General features: G+C 38.9%; 1 protein-coding gene across 1 annotated transcript; it reads left to right on the top strand.

The window, feature by feature from the left end:
* Positions 1 to 1,034: 1,034 nt before the first annotated feature.
* On the top strand, positions 1,035 to 15,024 carry LOC311621247 (uncharacterized protein; the record flags this gene model as incomplete). The annotated part of the gene is made up of 4 exons (XM_084881125.1): positions 1,035 to 1,101; positions 1,527 to 2,324; positions 12,648 to 12,805; positions 14,907 to 15,024. Exons 2-4 carry the CDS (start codon positions 1,629 to 1,631, stop codon positions 15,022 to 15,024), a joined length of 972 nt encoding a protein of 323 aa, XP_084737251.1. The 5' UTR covers positions 1,035 to 1,101; positions 1,527 to 1,628.
* Positions 15,025 to 17,223: the final 2,199 nt, after the last annotated feature.

Raw genomic sequence — 17,223 nt, 5'->3', positions numbered from 1 at the left:
TGTGGGTTCCTCTCTTTTTCTCCTTTTTTTTTTTTTTTTTTTAATATTCCCTGTGACCTTCTTCTTTAGTCTGTGAATGGGTGGCTCCCTTTTCTTTATTCTGTGAATGTATACCTTCTGCAGCTCCCAGCCCCCTTAATCTATAAATGTTTACCTTTTGCAGCTTCCTTATTCTGTGAATGTATGCCTTCTGACAGCTCCCTTATTCTGTGAATGTATGCCTTCTGCAGTTCCCAGCTTTGCAGCCCTAATTCCTAAAATATCCTAAACCTGCCTATTTTACCCCTAAAAATTCCCTTCACTTACAAGAGAAACCATTTAAACAGAGCTCAAATCTTAAAAAGATGTCATTTGAACTGAGGGAAACAAAAGTTTTGCCACTCTGAAGCTGCCTTTGTGGGGTATTGATTTTAAGCTGTATAAGAAATTAAAGAATCAGAAAGAACCTATTACCCTCCCTCCCTCATGCCCAAAATATTCAAATAGAGAAGCCTGCTTGGGAAGAGAGTCTTGGCTTTATCACTTAAGGATCTTCACCCTAGCAGGAAGACTTCAAGCTGTTAGCTACATACCCCTGTTCCTGAGTTGCCTACCAAGAATTTCCCTCCACATATGTTCTTCTCTCCCTCAATTACCTGTATATCGCTTATCCCCACTTCTGAAATCTAATATTCCATCCTCCCCTTTTCTCTTTGTCCAAAAATGTCTTATAAATCCAAGGTTGCATTATTTTGGGAATTTTTCACATGCATGTATTAATTCTTTATTTTCCCCTGTTAATTTGTCTCTGATAATATTAGCCCAGCTAGAAGAGCTCAGAAAGTGGAAGGAAAAGTATTATTATTTTTTTTTAGCCTCCACTGAATGGAGTTCACAAGCTCTAATTAAAATTGCATCACAGATCGGTGTGTGAAGAGAATCCAAGATGGCTGCTCGGGTAGGCAACTAGCCGCAGCCGCACACAACAATTTTAATAAAATACAACTAAAATATAAAATGGACATTACCCAGAACTACAGGAAAGTTGACTGACTGGAAATCCTACAACAAGAAGCAAGGAGAAAACCAGAAGGAAGCACGGAGGAGCTGTAAAAGCCTAAGGTACGGAGACACGCGGCGCACGCGAAGAGGACGGAGCCGGAGAGGAGGGAGGCTGAGTGCCTGGCTGGCGTTCCCAAGCGGAAAGGAGATAAAACTCCGACTGTGCTGGGCCCCTGACTGCTCTGAACCCCAGATCTGGGCCAGACCGCGGGGACTCAGGCTCAGCCATAGGGAGCTGGGCTGTAAGTCGGAACCCCGGGGTAGCGGAGAAAGGAGGTCCCGGAGGCGCGCACACTGCCCCCAGAGAAGGGACGGCCGGCTGTGCCGCGGGATTGCCCTGACGGGAAGGAGACTGGGGCTCCAGACTGCTGTGAACGCCACCTCCAACTCCACTTCCAACTGAACTGAACCCCAATACCAGGCTCATTGTGGGAGAGCATAGACTGTTTGGCAGCAGGCGAAAATCGAGGGCACCTTTCTCTCAGAGGCGCCGGCAACGAGCACTGAAGGACCCGCATAGGGCGGGGCTGACGGAAGCCAAAGCTGCAGACTCCACCCTGAAACCCCGTCCCATCTGTAACTGCGAAATGCGACAACAAAATAAATCACAAACGAAAGAAATGGAGGACAAAAAGCGTCTGGATATAGAGTTCAAATCTACGCTTATAAGGTTTTTCAAGAATTTCCTAGAAAAGATGGATAAGACCTATGAGGATATGAAAAGAGATCATCAAGAAATGATAAGGGAACAACAAGAAATAAAGAATACATTGTCTGAAATAAAACATATTTTACAGAGTCCTAAAAACAAAAGGGAAGATCGCAAGAATCAAGTCAAAGATTTGGAACATAAAGAGCCACAAGACACTCCTCCACAGAAGCTAGAAGGCAAGAGAATCCAGAAAATTGAAGATAATGTAAGAAACCTCTGGGACAACTTCAAGCGAACCAACATCAGAATTATGGGGGTTCCAGAAGATGAGAGAGAGCAAGATATCGAAAACATACTGAAAGAAATAGTGACAGAAAACTTCCCCCACCTGGTGAAAGAATTTGACTTACAAGTCCAGGAAGCGCACAGAACTCCAAACAAAAGGAATCCAAAGAGGACCACACCGAGACACATCATTATTAAAATTCCAAGAGCAAAAGATAAAGAGAGAATACTAAAAGAAGCAAGAGCAAAGAAGGTAGTAACTTATAAAGGAGCACCTATACGATTGTCAGCTGACTTCTCAACAGAAACCATGCAGGCCAGAAGGGAATGGCAAGAAATATTCAAGGTGATGAATAGCAAGAACCTACAGCCAAAAATAAGCTACCCAGCAAAGCTATCACTCAGAATCGAAGGCCAGATAAAGAGCTTCACTAATAAAAAAAAGCTAAAGGAGTTCATCACCACCAAACCAGAATTATATGAATTGCTGAAGGGGGTTCTTTCAGAAGAGAAAGTAAACAAAGATAACAATTATGAACAACAAATACGTAATTATCAACAAGTGAATCTAAAAACCGAGGAAATTAAAAAAATCTGATGAACAATATTAACTGTTGAATATAATAGAATCAGAGGTATGGAAGGGGAGTGAACTGATGATTCTTGGGGAAAAGGGGAGAGGGGGGCGTGGGAAGAGACTGAACATAAACTGTGCACCTATGGATGAGGACAATGGGGAGAGGGGAAAGGGCAGAGGGTGGGGTGGGAACCTGGTGGAGGAGAGCAATGGTGGGGGGGGGGGGGAAGGGAACATTTGTAATAATATGAAAAATAAAAACTTATTAAAAAAAAAAAAAAAAACAAAAAAAAAAAACATAAAATTGCATCACAGAAAAATCTGATGTCAGTAACTGGTGATAAGCAGAACTTATGGATAACAAAAATAAATAAACCTGTCCTTTGAAATGGTCAAGCGACATAAACAGCTGACAAAAAGTACTGTTTATTCATGTTTTTTTGGGGCATTCAAACTGTTGACTGGCCTTTGGTTTTCCTATTTACACTTTAGTATACCAAATATCAGCATTGTCCACCAGACGCTTTGAATAAGCCCCTGGCTTTATTTGTGATGAATTCAGTTCTGTTGATTGTTCCTCATGCCTTTGTTTCCTTTAGATTCTCTCTGGTTGGCAAACAACATGCTTCCGTTCTTGTTTGTGAATGTCTTTATTGACTTCTGTCTTCACTTTATTTTCCTTGTACCAAACTTTAATTCCTGGTATACACTTTAGGTGAAATTGCCCTTTGTTGTCATAAGTGACCTTAGTTTGTGACCTTCTAAGTAGAATTTTTGCAAGAAGCTGGTTGTCACAGGGCTTAAGGGATTATTTCGTAAGCTTCTGAGTTGGCACTGAATTTCTTCTGGCACTGAACATTCTGAAAGCCTGTCACAGCAAAAAGATCATCTCTAGATTTTAATTGATTCTCCCTGCAAGGGATTTCACTATATTTTCTTGCTTTCAAACAATCCTATACAGGAATAGGCAAAAGTAGGTTTACAGTTGTGAGTATGCTAAACAGTTTATTCTTATGCTAAACAGTTTATTCAATATATATATATATATATATATATATATATATATATATATATATTATTGATTTTTTTACAGAGAGTAAGAGAGAGGGATAGAGAGAAACATTGATGAGAGAAAATCATCGATCAGCTGCCTCTTGCACACCCCCTACTGGGGATGTGCCCGCAACCATGATACATGCCCTTGACCGGGATCAAACCTGGAACCTTTCAGTCTGCAGGCAGACACTCTATCCATTGAGCCAAACCAGTTTTGGCTAAACAGCTTATTCTTATACTAGATGCCCGGTGCATGAAATTTGTGTGGTGGGGGGGCGAGGGGGCACGTGTCCCTCAGCTCAGCCTGCACCCTCTCCAACCTGAGAACTTTTGAGGGATGTCTGACTACAGGACTGCTGGCTCCCAACTGCTCATCTGCCTGTCTTTCTGATTGCCTCTAATCGCTTCTGCCTGCCAGTCTGATCACCCCCTAACCTCTCCCCTGCCAGCCTGATTGATGCCTAACTGCTCCCCTGCCAACCTGATTTCCCCTAACTGCCCTCCCCTGCAGGCTTTATTGCCCCCAAATGCCCTCCCTTGCAGGCCTGGTCCTTCCCAACTGCCCACCCCTGCTGGCCATCTTGTGGTGGCCGTCTTGTATCCACATGGGGCCAGCCATCTTGTGTGTTGTAGTGATGGTCAATTTGCATGTTTCTCTTTTATTAGTGTAGATTGTTACTTATTGCATTATTTTTTATATGAACAACTGTGACCTACTTTTGCCCACTCCTGTATATTGGCATTACTTATGTGGACAAAATAAAAAAAGCCACATACTAAACCTGATATGCTGAAAGGAGGGTTATGTAGTGGCCTTACAAACTGGGAGACTTAAAGCAATCACATAGGGTGATCTGAAATTAAAACTTTCTAACTAAAAGCCAGTCACATCCTAGGTTGGTATATTCCCTGACAAAGGTCAATCTTTACCTTAACTGAGCCTGTCTATTGTCTTTTTGTATCTATGATAGCATACCTTTGGAATATCAGGGTAAATTTATTGTCCCACCCCCACCTTCACCATCATCCTCACTACACCAGAGCAGAGATCACAAATCCCTTCAATCTTTACTGGTATTGCTATCATGCTAATTGTTAACTGTTAACTATCCTGAACTTACAAATGTAAAATAAGTATGTGTCTATTTATTTTACTTTTTATCTAATCCCAGAGATTTCCCCATTTTGCTTACTCCTGCATCCCTAATCTATCACCAATGGATTTTTAAAAAAATATATGTATTTTTATTGATTTCAGAGAAGAAGGAGGAGAGAAAGAGCTAGAAACATCATTGATGAGAGAGAATCATTGATTAACTACCTCCTGCATGCCCCCTACTAGTGATAAGCCCACAACTCTAGGCATTTGTCCTGGCTGGGAATCAAACCATGACCTCCTGGGTCATAGGTCAATGCTCAAGCACTGAGCCACACTGGCCAACCACCAGTGGATTTCATGTAACCCGAATGCCTCCTTCTTTGATTGTAATATATAAAATAAGGTGTAAACTGCCATTCTCTGAGCTTTTATCAATCCATTGAGATTTTACTGATTGACATCAGTTTGGCTCAAATAAACTTATAAAAAATCTCTACAGAAGAATATAAAATGGCAGCTGAATAGGCAGCAGTATCATGCACCTCCTCCTAGGGCCAGGCCAGAAAAGCCACTAAATTGGAGAACATCCACCCTGCGTTAACAAATTAGACACAGCTGGGGAGAAAATTTTCAATAAGGAAGGGCAGAGGATGCCTGGAGAACACTGCTTGCCAACCATAATCTACATAAAACCCCCAATGTGCCCTGGCAATGAGGCACAGAACCTCCTGACAGGCTCCCAGATGTCTACAAGGAGTGTGCACACCACACTAGGCTTCCTCATCATCCCACCAGGACCCAGTGTCCTAGGATACAGCTCCAGACCCACAGTAGGTGCAAGGCAGGAGAAGCCCTGTGCCACCCCTTTCCTGGACCCCAGAACTGTGCTGCTAGCCTGACTCAAAGCCACTTGGCACCTGCTCCACCCAAGCCCTGAGACTTGCTCAAGGCCATCCAGGGCAACCCAATGCATACCTCACTTCAGGAGACAGGAAAGCATGGACTAAGCAACCCAGAGCAATCTACCCCTGAATTAACAAAGAAAAGGAGGAAGCACCAGAAAACGAACTAAATGAAATGAAGGCATGCAATATGTCAGAAAAAGAATTCAGAGTAAGTTAATTCAGGGCAAACTGGAACAACCTAGCATGTGTGTCACTCCAGACTACAAGAAAATGAAGACTGTGAGACCCAGAGCAACCTGCGCCACTCCACTCCAAGCCCATGGGCTTGTTGGTGGAGCAACCTGGAGTAACCCACCACGAGTCTCACTCAGGCCACAGGGGGCACTCTGACTAGGAAACCGAGGGAAACCTGCACCTGTTTCTCCCCAGCCCCTGTTATAGTCCTACAGGTGCTGCCTGGAGCAACGCAGCACAAAATTCACTCTGGGCCAAAAAAGAGCACTGCCAGGACAACATGGAGCAAGCCATTGTGCCCAGCCAGGGGCCACAGGACTGCTCTGCCAGAGGGACCTTAGTGTGCCACCCTGCCACGGGTGCCAGAGCTACACAATGAATTTCATGCCAGAGGAATCTGGATTCTCACAGAGAGTCACACACCAGAGGAACAGTGCACATGATCCCACTACCCCGAGCATCTGAAGCAGACAACTGAGGGATCAGACTCATCAGAGAAGGGGATAAAACTTAGAGACAATGAAGGCATGAGACTCAAAGCAGACCCAGCCTCTGGGCTAACTATTTCTGAATGAGTGCCCTGATAAGGGTTGTCAACCTGTCAAACACCAAGCAGGGTGCCCAGGGCCAGAGAGAGACAGCAAAAAATGAAGAGGCAAAGAAACAACCCCACAAAGAAAGAAAAGGAGGAAGCACCAGAAAATGAACTAAATGAAATGAAGGCATGCAATATGTCAGAAAAAGAATTCAGAGTAAGGGTCACACAGTAAATAAACTGGATGGAAGAGAAATATCAACAACTTATGTGTCTCTATTCATCAGGCCCTTATTGAAAATTTTCTCCTCAGCTGTATCTAATTTGTTAATTCAGGGTGGATGTTCTCCAATTTAGTGTCATTCTAAAATCTATGGAACACAGTGAAAGCAGTCCTGAGAGGGAAGTTCATAGCATTACAGGCCTACCTCAAAAAAATAAACAAAACTAGTAATAAATTTCCCAACTCTACAACTTAAAGAATTTGAAACAGAGCCACAAGAAAAGCCCAAAGTGAGCAGCAGGAAGGAAATAATAAAGATCAGAATGAAAATAAATGACATAGAGAGAAAAAAAAAATACAAAAGATCAATAAAACCAAGAGCTGGTTCCTTAAAAGGATAAATAAGATTGATGAACCTCTATCCAGGCTCATCAAGAAGCAACGAAAGAGGAGCCAAATAAACAAAATCAGAAATGAAAGGCAAAATACGAACAAACTGCAAAGAAATACAAAGGATTGTAAAATATACTATGAACAACTCTATTCCAACAAAGTGGTCAAACTAAAAGAAAAGGACATATTTCTAGAAACATATGACCTTTCAAAACTCAATCAGGAAGAATTGGGGGGAAAAATAAGTAAAACTTTCATTCACAGATGACTCCATCAAAACACTACTAGATTTAATAAGTGAATTCAGTGATGTAGCAGGATACAAAATTAACACCCAGAAATCTATGGCTTTTTTTTTTTATTACACCAATAATGAACTCACAGAAAGAGAAACAAACAAACAAACAAAAAACAATCCCATTTACTATTGCACTAAAAAAAAAAAAAAAATTAAGATACCTGGGAAAAAACTTAACTAGGGAGGTAAAAGACCTGTACTCCAAAAACTACAGGACATTGAAAAAAGAGATAGAAGAAGACATAAACAAATGGAAGAATATACTGTGTTCATGGATTGGTTTAATCAACATCATTAAAATGTCCATTCTACCCAAAACAATCTATAGATTCAATGAAATGCCCATTTAAATACCAATGGCATATTACACAGACCTAGAACAAACTCTCCAAAAATTCATATGGAATAAAAAGAAAAGACCCCAAATAGCCGCAGCAATCCTGAGAAAAAAGAACAAAGCTGGAGGAATCAAAATATCAGATATCTGCCGAAACTGGTTTGGCTCAGTGATAGAGCATCGGTCTGCAGACTGAAAGGTCCCAGGTTCGATTCCGGTCAAGGGCATGTACATTGGTTGCGGGCACATCCCCAGAAGTGGGTGTTCAAGAGGCAGCTGGTCGATGTTTCTCTCTCATCGACATTTCTATCTCTCTATCTCTCTCCCTTCCTCCTCTCTGTAAAATATCAATAAAATATATTTTTAAAAATATATCAGATATCAAGCTAAATTACAAAGCCACTGTTATCAAATCTGCTTGGTAGTGGCACAAGAACAGAACAGAGAACCCAGAAATCGACCCAAGCCATTATGCTCAATAAATATTTGAGAAAGGAGACAAGAGCATACAATGGAGAAGACAGTTTCTTTAATAAATGGTATTGAGAAAATTGGACAGATACATGCAAAACAAAAATGAAACTAGACCACAAACTTACACCATACACAAAAAATAAACTCAAAATGGATAAAGGACTTAAAAGTAAGATGGGAAACCATAAAAATCTTAGAAGTATCCATAGCCAGCACAATATCAGACATATGTTGTAGCAATATTTTTACCGATACAGCTCCTAGGGCAATGGAAACTAAGGAGAAAATAAACAAATGAGACTACATCAAAATAAAAAGCTTCTGCACAGCAAAAGAAACCATCAACAAAACAACCAGAAATCCCACTGTATGGGAGAACATATTTACCAATGTTATATCTGATAAGGACCTAATCTCCAAAATTTATAGGGAAAACATATATCTTAACAAAAGGAAGATAAACAATCTAATCAGAAATTGGGCAAAAGACTTAAGCAGACACCTTTTGAAAGTGGACATACAGAACAAGAGACATATGAAAACATGCTAAAAGTCACTAATCATCTGAGAGGTGCGAATCAAAACAACAATAGGGTATCATTTCACACCTGTCAGAATGACTGTCAACAAATCAACAAACAACAAGTGATGGAGAGGATGTAGAGATAAAGAACCCTCATGCACTGCTGGTGGGAATGCAGACTGGTGCAGCCACTGTGGAGAACAGTATGGAGTTTCTTCAAAAAATTAAAAATGGAAATCCCCTTTTACCCAGTAATCCCACTTCTAGGAATATATCCCAAGAAATCAGAAACACCAATCAGACAGGACATATGCACCCCTATGTTCATAGCAGTACAATATACAACAACTAAGATTTGGAAACAGTCTAAGTGTCCATCACCAGAGTGGTACATGTACACAATGGAATACTGCACTGCTGTTAAAGACAAAGAACTCATACCATTTGCATCAGCATGGATGGACACGGAGAGCATTACGCTAAGTGAAATAAGCCAGTCAGAGAAAGATAAATATTCCATGTTCTCACCCATTTGTGGAATATAATGAACAACATGAACTGATGACAAAAATAAATCAAACTTCAGAGGGAAGGCGGAGGGAGGCGGGGCGGGGGGGAGTAAGATGTCAACCAAAGGACTTGTATGCATTCATATAAGCATAACCAATGGACACAGACACTAGGGGGGTGAGGGCTTGTGTTGGGATATGGGATGGCTGGGGAGAGGTCAATGGGGGGAAAAACAGACAGATGTAATACTTTAAATAATAAAAAAATTTAATATCTCTACAGGTTTAAATGTTTCTTATGTTGACAATAAATAGAATTAAACAAATGGCACTATTTATCATATATTGGATTTCATACTTAGATTTCCAACAGTTATAGAGCTTCTGATAGAGGAAATTTGAATATTTCTATTATTATTTTTACCCCTCCATATTTTACTTACCAAAAAAGCACCAGGTATGTATCCACATTTAGGATTACCAATACCACAAATCCATCCAGTATAATTTGTCCTTTATCCCTACTTTGTATCTGTAGCTTTTAAAATTCTTCAACATATCCAGTGGCTGAAATTAAGTTTGAGTTACCTATGGAATACATTTTATATATCATGGATTCAATATGTCTAGGGAAGAGAAGTGAGTGGGAAGATTAACCAAAGAACTTATAAGCATATTTGCATAAGCCATGGACACAGAAAATAGTGTGGTGAAGGCCTGGGTTGGGGTGAGGGTGGTTAATGGGGAAAAAGGAGGATATCTATAATCTTTCAACAATAGAGATAAAATTAAAAATAAGTAAATAATTTAGAAAACAGCATGATAAACTGAAATTTATATTTCTATTAGGGGAAAAATGATTACATTGAAAACAAAATACTAAATATGTGTATATCTAATGAAGAGATCGCCCCCATGTGGTGAAGTCAAGGAGATCCTGCGTATACGTATTAGATAACTACCTAACCTGCTTTATGGCTGACATTTTTATAATGTCATGGGACTCATCCTGTGCCCATTGAAGCCATTACTAACTGATTTAACTTTAAAAGCTATTTCAGAACAACAGTGTAAGAAACTACATACAACCAGTTGTGTCTGGAATCTAAGATAAAATTTTAGTTCCTTTAGTTAGCCACAGATTTATTTAGGTAAAACACCTAAAGGTAATGAGAATCATATTCACCAGAAACTAGTAAAACTCATGTGTTCAACGTCAAGTCTCTAATTTCATATTACATTGATTTTCTTTACATTTTACTATTTCTGTATTAACAATTTGTCCAAAAACAAGCAGGCTAGGAAGAAAAACTTAATCCTGCAACAATATCCCATCACCAACTTTATTCTCTCTCTATTTCTGTCTGCCTGTCTGATACACACACACACACACACACACACACACACACACATCGTGCTTGAACATCATTTCATTTAGGGAATTCTTGGCTTGTACCTGTAGCTTATACTTATCAAGACAATTCAATGATATTTATTTTAGCATTACTCCATCTTCATACAAATAAAGTAATACAATTTGTAGCATTGACTGGCAATATGCATAGTACATGGATACTGAAGATTTTGCAGCCCAAAGTAAAACTGAAAAAATATGTATGAGTATATATTTGTCAATGTAAATCATTAAGTAGCTGGCAGTGTTTTGAGGGTGAATTTGTAATTAGAAATCATAAATGAATGACAGTATCAATACTATCATTAGGTCAGTGGAGCTCAAAACAGTGCTGAGACATCAAAAAGCAAAGTAATAGGACTGAAATTCAAAGGAAAGCTGTGTTTGGTCCCTGAATTGACTACCTGTTATGGAAATTAAGCACCAAGAGTTGAGAGATTGAGATAAATAACATGAATATTAATAGGGAGTATTAGCAACATTAATAATAATGATGGTGCCTGGCCACGGTGACTCAGTGGTTGAGCATTCACCTATGAACTAGATCACAATTAGATTCCTGGTAAGGGCATATGCCCAGATTGGGTGCTCTATCCCTGATCGTGGATTTTCTCTCATCATCGATGTTTCTATCTCTCTCTCTCTCTTTTTTCCTCTTTGAAATCAAACATATTAGTCATATATATATATATATATATATATATATATATATACACACCCACACCCACATACTAGTGGCTCAGTGCATGAAATTCATGCACATTAAAAGGGAATTAATTCGAGGAAATATTTTAATATTGCTATTTACCCTTTATAATAGAAATGTCAGAGATGAAAGAAAATTAGAAACATTTATATGAAAATCTTTCTCCTGTCAGAGTCTGGGGCATGCTGCAGGACTTAAAGTCAAGTCCCCGCCCACCTGCGTGCACCACAAAATCGCATGAGACCCAGATCTGGTTAGCCCAACCCCATTGGGCGAGATCCAGACTCATCTGGCCCCACCTCCGTCAAGCCCTGCCAGGTGGGGAGCACGGCCTTAGGTCCCCCAGCCTGGGGCCAGGCAGGGGTCACAGCTCAGATCCCCTGGTGTACCCTCAGGTTCCCCGGCTCAGTGCCAGGGCAGGGAGCATGGCCTGAGGTACTCCTTTAAGCAGGGGGCATTTCCTGGGTTCCCCCATCAAGCCCCACTAGGTAGGGGGCACAGCCTCAGGTTCCCCCACATGGCCCTGTGCCATGCAGCCTCAGGTCCCTGCTGATCACTCATTACAGCTCATTATGGGAACCCCTCTATGATGGTATGATGAAGTGAGGGTCAATTTGCATATTACCTCTTTCATATAATATGCAAATTGAACCTCATTCCTCTAGTATCCATTACATGTCAAATAATGATAAAGTACTGCCAAGAATGCATTTCAATTCTCATAATAGTCTCACAAAGCAGATATTATTTGTCTTATTTTATAGAGCAGAAAACTAGGGCATAAAGTTTACATAGTTCACTTGGAGTCACATAGCTAGAATGATCTGATGCCAATGTAACTTATTGCTCTCACTGGACAATAAAATGGATAGAAAAATCCTAGGAAAAAAACTTAGTAAGATTATGGGAAAAATACACTTCAGTCATCTACATTTTAATAAGAAAGTGTTTTTGGCAAGGTACACGACAGGGTAATAATAAGGACAAGCTAAATTATTCTGCAATAACTAACAATCTCCAAACCTCAGTACTTGAAACTATAAGATTTCTCCTTATACTACGTATTCACTGTGGGTCAACTTGAAGTTCTGTTCCATATTGTTCTCACTGAGGGATCCAAGTTGAAGGAACTCATGTTGATGGAAAAGGTAACCTTTGGAACAATGCCAGTGGTCACAATAGAAAGATAGAGTGGTGAGGTGAATTATCTGAAGCTTCCAACCAGAGGTGACACATGCTATATCTTACTCATATGTCATTGGCCAAAGCAAGTCACTAAATTCAAGGGCTGGAAAGCAGAACTTTACATGGGACCAGGAGGAGGAATGGAAACATATGCTAGACATTACTGATGACTAACACATGTATTCCTTGCTTAATTGATAGATGCCAGCTGCCAACAGGATAAAATCCAAGCACATTTATTTGTCTTCGAAAAACTCCTATGCTGTGACCTCTGAGTACCTGCCATACCTCATCTCCCATCATCTCCCACAGGAACCGATAATTATACCCCAAAAAGTATCAAGCTATGTCATGCCCAGGTATTTGTACATGGTGTACACTTTGCTTGGAATTTTTATCCCACCTGTGCCTGCCTGGTGAATTCCTACTCTTCTTTCAGGGTCCAGCACAGGGTTTCTCTGACCTATAAAGTTTTATCAACCTACTCCATGCCTGATCCACACACACCATGATAGCCCTGCTTCTAGTCTATCTTCATCAAGCAGCATCATTATATTTATAAGGAAACCAAGACTCAAAGGTGTTAAGTAATTTGCCCCAGGTGGCATAGTTCTTTAGTGCTAGAGTTCACATTTGAACACAGATCTTTTTCAAAGTAAATACTTATTTCAACATCATTCTCTATGCTTTACACAGGAACAAATATTAGATAAAAATTTTTCCACATACTTTTGAGATACATTGAATAAATGTAATAACTTTCCTGATTAAAATTTTTTCTCCTGACATATGAGTCACAGGTGTCTTAAATTATATAACTTCTGGCATATATTCTGTAAATATCTTCCTAATTCTGAATTTTGAGAGGTTTGCCTTAGATTGGGAGTTTCCTAAGATGTTAAGCCAGACAATTTGTTTCTGCTTCTTTAATGGCTTTAAAAAACTCATTCTTAGATAAGGGAATACTAGTATACTCAGCGTTATTGTTCCAGTCGACAGTTTAAGTGCTCTCAGCTGAGATTACTAACCATGAAGGTCACCCAATAACAGTGCTTATTGTTCTGGTCACATTTCAGTGAAGGAAGTTTGATTTTCTCTTATTCCTTTTCCAAGAAGGTCTTCCTCCTGCAAAAACAATCACAGTATTGGTCGCCAAGAACTAATAAACCAGTGTCACAGACAACTTTCTTCCTTAGGGCTGCTTTCAGAAACGTAGAAAATATGGAAAGACCAATATTGTGTCTTTATAAAGTATTTGCTAAATTGGATAGGTTCAGTAGCCAAAAACATTTACAAATTAACAGTCAATTTCTGTTTTGCCAAATGGTAATACTACTTATAAAGGGTTTATATTTTCTTCTGAAATTAAATTTATGACTACATTAGATGCCTCATCAAATTTTTAAATGTATGTGTTATTATCTTCTAAAATATATTTTTACACTTGCATTCTCTCTTTTTCCATGTATGAATGTGCATAACAAACATACATTTATTTTCTAACATCTGTCAAACATTCAACACCTATTTCTGATATTATTAAGGAGAATCCACTTGATTCCACAAAAATATTAATTAGAATCCTGTTGTGGTCTGTTCTGTGTATGTGTGTGTGTGTGTATGTGTGTGTGTGTGTGAGTGTGTGTGTATCTTCCAACTTGATCAAAAAATGCTATGAAATGATTTGGTAGAGGGTCAAGTTTCTAAACCATTCTGTAAAGTGAATAGCCAGTAAAAATCTCCTACCATGTACTCTATCTATAGGGCCTTAGGGATTTCCTGTCTAAGTATTTTATGCCAAATGGATCTTATTCAATATATGTCTAATTAGTAGAATATATAATAAACAAAATGAGAATCACCATGGGATGGAGGGGAAGGAAGCAGGAATAGGAAAAGGAAGAAGTCCAACTGCTGTGTAGTCAACAAAGGCTGCAGTCAATTCCAAGGAAAATCCTGGAGCTGGGATGGTGAGAGGCTCGGTTTTTGGCGAATTAGTTAGATAGAGGGTGTTTCTGGCCTGCAAAGGGAGCATGTCCTTAGGAGAGGTAGGGAGGCAAATCCTGAGGAGGCTGAGCTGCCTGCTGTACCAGCAAGTTGGGTGTTAAGTCCTTAATTCCTGAATGGAGCTTTGGTTGGAGAATCAGTTTCACTACAAGGACGGATACAGAATTTGAAAAAGGAGAGTTAGAAACTGAAGATGACTTTTTTCCATCACTAACTCTAGAGTTTAGGGTGATAGGAATATGAGTGACTGATTGACTAACACTGGGAATTTAGACAATTATTCCCAAAGTAGAGCAGGATGACAGAGTAACATTTAGCAGCCCTTTCATCTATATTTGTGTCTATAATCTGACCTGATTACATTGAATAACCTTCAGCATACAGTTCCTCTTTATAGTATCATTTTTCATAAACTTCAGACTTTTTCCTAATTCTGATCTTTCTGTCTGCCAGTTTAGCTTCCATTTCTGTGCTTGACACAAAGACTGGATTTGACATTCAGCCTATTTTCCAAGTAACAAATATCAGTTCCCCTTCCACCATTAAAACAGCATCAGGAAAAAAAAAGTAGACATTTCTAAAACTGCTAAGGTATAGATTAAGACGTTACAAATATAGAACCACATAATTACAAATGACCACTCCTTCTTACCACATTCGTCATGTAATTTCACCAAAAGTGAGGTAACAGATTCTATCATAGAGAAGTATTTAAACCAAGCTAGTTGTTTAATATTTTTAATATAAAAGACATTTCATTAATAATGTGTCTACATGACTGGGTGAATTTCTAGAAAGAAGAGTAATTATATTAAACAATATAAAATCTGATATCATACACTCCAATGACTTTCAATATTTGTCAGTGCTGTAAGTAACACTTAATCTCATTATGTAAATGTGTCTGGATTTTACAAGTAAGAACAGGTATCATATAAATAGTTGAATGCAAATATGGGCCAGGAACTGGAGATAAAAAGTGGACAAAATAAAGAGTCTACACTAATGAAGTGATATTTTATATTCTAGTGATAGAAAGTAAAAAAAAATAAAAATAAAAACAAATGATTATAAATAATGCTAATCAAATAAATATACAATTATATTAATTGTGAGACCTTAACACAAGCTTTGCAGAACATCTAAACAACATTTTATGTACAATGAACAGAGAGAGCTTTCTGGACGTAGAGCTTAATGAACAAGGGCCTGAGTGAAAAGCCATCAAGTAGGAGCAAGAGCTAGCTCATTAAGGGCTTTGTAAACCAGGTTAGGTAGAAGAAAGGGAAGAGAAATAGAGTAGCAGATAAAAGAGAAAAAATAGTAAATCAACAGATGGAAGAAGGGAAGGAGAAAGAAAGACGGGAAGGAGGAAGGAAAACAAGATAGAAATATTTTGTGAGCAATAAAAGGCCATTGCTATTAGAAAACAAAAAATCTTGTTGTGGAAATAAACTGTTAATGTAACAAGATAAAGGAAAACAAAAAGACAACCAACAGAATTCTGAGGGAGAACTAGGGCAGACTGGCCTGGGGTACTATTGCTCCCCTTGACTGGGACAGAAGAAAAAAGCCAGAAATCAACCAAGATTTCTAAAATCAAGTTACTAGAAATATAAGATTTTGATTAAAATGGAGATGTTTCTGGGAGGTTATAGTACAAAAACCTGGTTGGGGCCAAACTCTGATTACAGGCTCAAGAAAAAAGAGATATAAGGATCATAAAGTAGTAGATTTGAAATTCACAAAGAACAAAGGTTACAAGCAAGTACTATAAAGTTTCAGTAAGAAAAAAAGAAAGAAAGAAAGAAAGAAAGAAAGAAAGAAAGAAAGAAAGAAAGAAAGAGAAGGAAGGAAGGAAGGAAGGAAGGAAGGAAGGAAGGAAGGAAGGAAGGAAGGAAGGAAGGAAGGAAGAAAGAAAGAAACATTTCAGGTCAGGGGACAAAAGAAGTGATAGGCCCAGAGTAGGATGGGTTGCACTTGAGAGGATGCATTTGTGTCTCTCATTGAATGCTCTGGAGGCCCAGCTTCAGGGAATCACAGGCAGTTGATAGTCTGTAGCCCAAGCCTAGTTTTGTGGGCTGGCCTCTCTCAATTTCCCTGAAACTTATGGGTCCTTTTGTGAAAGAGAGGTATGTATTACCTCCATTTGCTTAATACTCTCTATTCCTGAACAAATTACTCCTGGATATTATACTTTATAGTCACAACTCACGTTCACATGCAAATCTTAAACATAATAAAGTTAGATTCATATAATCAAGCTAGATCCATTAAGCTAGGACATATTGTCATTGTGGACATGTAATGATTAATTTCCAGTAATGTATATTATTTAACAGTAGGGGGCACTTTAGCAGAGTTTCATGGAAATTAAAAAGTAAACACTTTATGTGCCAAAATATATTTTATGAAGAATTTGTTTATTCTGTTTATTTACTGCACAAATCATGAATAAAGTAATTGTTAAAGTCAGAAAATCTATTACTTTCATTGAGTTAATATTCAACTCTGGCAACTTATAAAAACCCTCATTTTTATCATTTATAATTTTTATTTGTTAACTCTCTTTGAAGTTGTTCTGTGTCTCCTCTCTGGTTAGGCAGCCTAGTGCTTTTGAAAAACTACTTGATTAACAATAAAAAGACCTGAATACTAGCCATAATTCTGCATATTTTTTAATTGTGTGTGTGCGGGAGGGGGGGGGGCGGGGAGAATGACACAGTAATTTTCATGAATTCAAAGACTATGCCTGTTTAATTGACACTAA

This window comes from Pipistrellus hanaki, assembly GCF_964339955.1.
Source record: "Pipistrellus hanaki genome assembly, chromosome: 1".
NCBI lineage: Eukaryota > Metazoa > Chordata > Mammalia > Chiroptera > Vespertilionidae > Pipistrellus > Pipistrellus hanaki.
This window is presented reverse-complemented; position numbering and strand designations above follow the sequence as displayed.